This window comes from Zonotrichia leucophrys, unplaced genomic scaffold (genome assembly GCF_028769735.1).
Source record: "Zonotrichia leucophrys gambelii isolate GWCS_2022_RI unplaced genomic scaffold, RI_Zleu_2.0 Scaffold_416_44749, whole genome shotgun sequence".
Taxonomy (NCBI): domain Eukaryota; kingdom Metazoa; phylum Chordata; class Aves; order Passeriformes; family Passerellidae; genus Zonotrichia; species Zonotrichia leucophrys.
Genome location: NW_026992621.1, coordinates 39,584 through 44,749, shown reverse-complemented (window position 1 = coordinate 44,749; position 5,166 = coordinate 39,584). Strand labels below are relative to the sequence as shown.

General features: G+C 50.8%; 1 protein-coding gene across 1 annotated transcript; it reads left to right on the top strand.

Moving 5' to 3' along the window:
* Window positions 1-4,021: 4,021 nt before the first annotated feature.
* On the top strand, window positions 4,022-4,939 carry LOC135441676 (olfactory receptor 14J1-like). Its single transcript, XM_064701225.1, has one exon. It carries the CDS (start codon window positions 4,022-4,024, stop codon window positions 4,937-4,939), a length of 918 nt encoding a protein of 305 aa, XP_064557295.1.
* The last annotated feature ends 227 nt before the right edge of the window (window positions 4,940-5,166 follow it).

Sequence of the window (5,166 nt, the reverse complement as noted above, 5' to 3'; positions counted from 1 at the left end):
CCCCTGAAACACTGGGGCTCTCTTCTTTCATTTGTATGGAAAAGAACTGGCATTCTTGTCCAGGGACCATGGCCAAAATTAGAATTTGGCCTCCCAAGTTCTGTATATCCAAGGATTGCTCCTAGACAAAAAAACCAGGACAAACAGATCAGGCTGGCTCTGTCCTCTGGTGATTTTCTTAGACTATGAGCTGAATGTTTTTATTTGGAAACACCTTGGAGAGGGCAGAGAGATCATTTAATAAGGGATTTTGAGGTCTTGGGCGTATGACCACTACATATGGACAAAGGAGCTCTGTGCTCTGTGCTGTTGTGGTGGTTTTGCATCATGGAAGTGATGTCCTAAGAGAAGCTGCAAGCAGCTTCCTCTGTGTCTTGCAAAAAAATCAATCAGTAATTAGCTTTGAGAACTGATCATCTGTTCAACCACTAAGGAAACTTTGCACGCCTCTGTGAAGACACATGTTAAAGATGAGAAAGCCTGGGAGGGTCTCTTTCCCTTCTGGCTGGCAAAGAGGTTAACAAGGCTAACCCAGCCCCCATCTCAGCCAGGCCAGGCTGGGCGGCTCCTGCCGTGGAGCCGGGCCCCTTCTCAGGGACCCCGCCAGGCGCTATCGGCTGCCAGGCAGGGCAGGGGAGGCTGTGGGGCCGAGGCCGGGCCGGGCCATGGCTGCAGTTGTGACCATCTGGGCACTGCTGAGCCCTGCCCCGCTGCCAGCCCGAGCCCAGCCAGGATCCACCGGGCCCCAGGAGCAGCCCTGGGCCGGGCCGGCTTGGCCAAGATTGTGCCACTGTTGGGGTTCAGCCGCAAGCCCTGGGCAGGGGGAGGAGATGCCATCAGCCCCCGGCCATGCTGCTGCTGTGTTCTGGCCTGGCTGCTGAGATCCTGGCCCTGTCCCAGCAAATGCTGAAGTAGCTGTGATTCCATGAGAAGTTTGAACAAGGAAAGAGAGTAGAGTGATGAGACCCTGTGCCCTCAGGGACAGAGGAAGATCTCTGTTCCCAGAGATGAAGATGATTTCAGAAATAATGAAGAGAACCTTGCTCTTAAACAGTTCATCTTTAAACAAACACCCCATAAGTTGACATGGCCCATAAACACAGCTGGGGGAAAAGATGTGAAAAAATGGGAGGGACTTCACAATTGCAGATTTTCTGGATGGCTGGTATTCATGGAAATTGAGAGCCATGAGAGAACAGTTTTCTTATGGAGAAGTCTCCATAGCATGAAAGAGAGACTCCTCTCCCTAAAGGAAATGAAGAAAACTATTCTAGATGTGGTAAACTGACTGGAAATTTTAGGTTTTGTCTCCTTATATTGTCAATAAGAAAGAAAAGGTTGTAGGGAGAGGAGAAGTGTTCTCAAAGTTTTCTGATTCTGATTCCTATTGTTCTTTTAATTGCTGGTATTAACATTGCTTTACCCCCTTTAAATACTCTTTCTTTTAGTTACTATTATGAATTTTTCTTCATACCCTTTAAAAGATTTGAGCCTACTTTGCTTCCTCCGAATCCTCCCTCACAGCAGATACTGAGTAAGTATATTCTAGTGAGTGCACCGGTAATTAGCCTACACTGAACCCACCACACCAATTAAAACATTTGCAAAGAAATCTCAAAAAAAATACTACAAAAAACTTCCTGATGAACTGCTCCAGACAAGAGGGAAATCAAGGCAGAGCCATGGTTTGTCAGGACTTGCTTGATCCTAATGGGTCCTGTAGTGCATTTGGAGCTGAGCCCTGGAACCTCAGGGCCTGAGAAGAGATTGCACAAACCTTTCCAGGAGTCAAAGTCAGAAGCAAACTCCAAAGTGTCTCAAGGCATGAATGGGTCCCACTGAGGTCCATTCCCTACACAGGCTCCACATGGACTTATAGGAGGAGAGAATTATATGCCAGGATGGCACAAAAACCTCTTGGACACTCAGTGTGGAAAGGAAAATCCAAAGTATCTTAAAAAACCTTGAGTATCTCAAAGCATGAATGAGCTCCACTGAGTGTCAGTACACAGCTCTCAAGGGACTCGTTAAAGCAGATAATTGGGGCCATGATTGTACAAAGTTCTGACAGAGTCTGTATCAAAATGGAAATACCAAGTACCTTAAAATAACTGAAGTACCCTGAAGCATAAATGGCCCACTAAGTGTCATAACAGATAAAGGCTCTCAAGGGACACATGAAAGGAGATATTGGAGGCTGGAACAGTACCATTTTTTTCATAGAGTCTGTATCAAAAGGGAAACACCAAGTAGTTTAAAAAACTGAAGTACCCTAAAGTATTAATGAGCCCGAGTGAGTGTTGTTACTGACAAAGCCTCTCCAGGGACTAATTACAGCAGATAATTGGAGGCCATGATTGCACAAACCTCTCAGAGACTCCAAGGCAAAAGCCAAACCCAAAGTCCTCTGAAAAACCTGCAGTCCCTGCAGGGAGCATTAAGGAGCCCCAAGGGCCATTCCTGAGCAAGGCTCCCCAGGGACTCCTGCCGGCAGATCCTTGAGGCCACTGGAATGTGGGCTAGGGGGGGATGCTGAGGGCAGGACAAGGGGCTGACAGTGCCCAGCCTGGCTGGGGCTGTGCCAGGAGGCCCCCAGGGCCTCAGGACAAGGTGTCTCCTCCCAGCCCTTGGTGGCACAGATCCTGCTGCTGTGCCCCAGGGCACCAAGACTTGGCTTCTCTTTGTCCCCTCCTGTCATCACTGCCTCCAGTTCTCTGCTCTGCCTGGGGCCTGGGGACACTTTCTCAGTTGTGTCCCTCAGTGGGACCCATTAAAAGTCCAAGAAACTTTGGAGTTGGATTCTGACTTGGAGTTCTGGAGAGGTTTCTTCAGCTCCCTCTCAGGAACTGATGTTCAGGACCTGAGCACAAAGCCCCAGAGGCTCATTAAAGTCCTTGTGCTGTGTCTGTGCTGCTGAGCTGGGCTGGGCTCCTGGCACAGAGGCAGCTCCTGGTAAGCAAGAAGAGCTTCAAAAGCACATTTCTCTTGATGAGCAGCACATCTGCCAGCCCAGCAGGGCTGGGGCACTGCCTGCAGCCACCCTGGGTGTAGCACAGAGGCGCAGAGAGCTTCAATCATTCAGGGCTGGGAAGGTGCTGAGAAGTGCCTGGGGCAGAATCTCTGCCAGCCCTTGGCACAGGAACCTCTGGCTGCAGGACAATGCAGCTGCAGCTCCTGCAGTGATCTCCTCAAGCTGGAACATCCCAGTGCCTACAGACCCTGTGAGTACATTCTCTGATTGTCTCTTGTGCAGAGCAGCCAGGGGTGCCCAGGGCTGTCCTGCAGAGCAGGGTCCTGCAGCCCAGGGCGCTGTGCTGGGCAGGGACTCTGCTGCTGCCAGGGAACGCTCTCAGCCAGACCTGGCAGCTGCTCCGAGCACTGGGGGACAAGATCTAGGTGAGAGGAGAGAGCTGGTCAGGCTTGGAAGTGTTCTCCTTGTGTGGGGAGGATGCTGCATTGGTCAGGACTGCTTCCAGCGTGACATTTAACTGCAGAACCTTTCCAAGTAGTTTATACAGGGAGCACAGGAAGGCAGGGGCTGCATAAAAAGGGATATCCTGCTTTTTTAATCCACTGCTCTGGGTTGGAAATTGCACATAGATATTCATCTCTCAGTTCAGGTTGAGAAAAATTAAAAAATTCTCTCAGATCTGAATAAAGCAGGCAGCAACAGCAATCACCACAGGACCCCTTAGAGGCTGCATCAGTGTTGCTTTTCCAGCCTCCTTGGGGTTACTCTGACGTTGCCATCAGAGCCTGCAGAGCCAGAGCTGCCCCTGGGCAGTGCCTGAGCTGGGAGGGGTCTGCAGGGCAGAGCTGAGCCCCCAGGACTGGGCTGGGCTCTGGCAGCACTGGCAGGGCCCGGCCCTGAGCATAGGGAAGCAGCTGCTGGCAGGGAGAGCCCTTGGCAGGTAGTGGGGGGAAAGTGCCCCCAAGATGTGCTGGGATATTTAAAGTCCTCTCCAAGCCCAGATACCCCATCATTTCTTTTTTTGCAGATCACCATGTAAAGACAACACAAATGTCCAACAGCAGCTCCATCAGCTACTTCCTCCTGCTGGCATTGGCAGACAGGCGGCAGCTGCAGCTCCTGCACTTCTGCCTCTTGCTGGGCATCTCCCTGGCTGCCCTCCTGGGCAACGGCCTCATCATCAGCGCCATAGCCTGCGGCCACCACCTGCACACGCCCATGTTCTTCTTCCTGCTCAACCTGGCCCTCACTGACCTGGGCTCCATCTGCACCACTGTCCCCAAAGCCATGCACAATTCCCTCTGGGACACCAGGAACATCTCCTACACAGGATGTGCTTCACAGCTATTTTTACTAATCTTCTTTCTTGCAACAGAGTTTTCACTCCTGACCATCATGTGCTACGACCGCTATGTGTCCATCTGCAAACCTCTGCACTACGGGACCCTCCTGGGCAGCAGAGCTTGTGCCCACATGGCAGCAGCTGCCTGGGCCAGTGGCTTTCTCAATGCTCTGCTGCACACAGCCAATACATTTTCCCTGCCCCTGTGCCACGGCAATGCCCTGGGCCAGTTCTTCTGTGAAATCCCACAGATCCTCAAACTCTCCTGCTCCAAATCCTACCTCAGGGAACTTGGGCTTCTTGTGGTTACTAGCAGTTTATCATTTGGTTGTTTTGTGTTCATTGTTTTCTCCTATGTGCAGATCTTCAGGGCTGTGCTGAGGATCCCCTCTGAGCAGGGACGGCACAAAGCCTTTTCCACCTGCCTCCCTCACCTGGCCGTGGTCTCCCTGTTCATCAGCACTGCAGCATTTGCCTACCTGAAGCCCCCCTTTATCTCCTCCCCATCCCTGGATCTGGCCCTGACAGTTCTGTACTCAGTGGTGCCTCCAGCCCTGAATCCCCTCATCTACAGCCTGAGGAACCAGGAGCTCAAGGCTGCAGTGTGGAGACTGATGACTGGATGATTTCAGAAACAATAAACTGCTTGCCAATTTCAGCAAATCACTTCTAACAAAGTCATATTTGATACTTTCTGTTGGTTTGCTTGTGGAGTATTTTTTTTCCTTGCTTTAGTTTTTAATATTTTCCACAAATATATGTCATTGTTTGTACTATTATTCGTTGTGTTTCTCTCCACCTTCCATGTGGCCACACACTGTGTCAATGAGGGGCTAGGTTTTTGATGACTTTA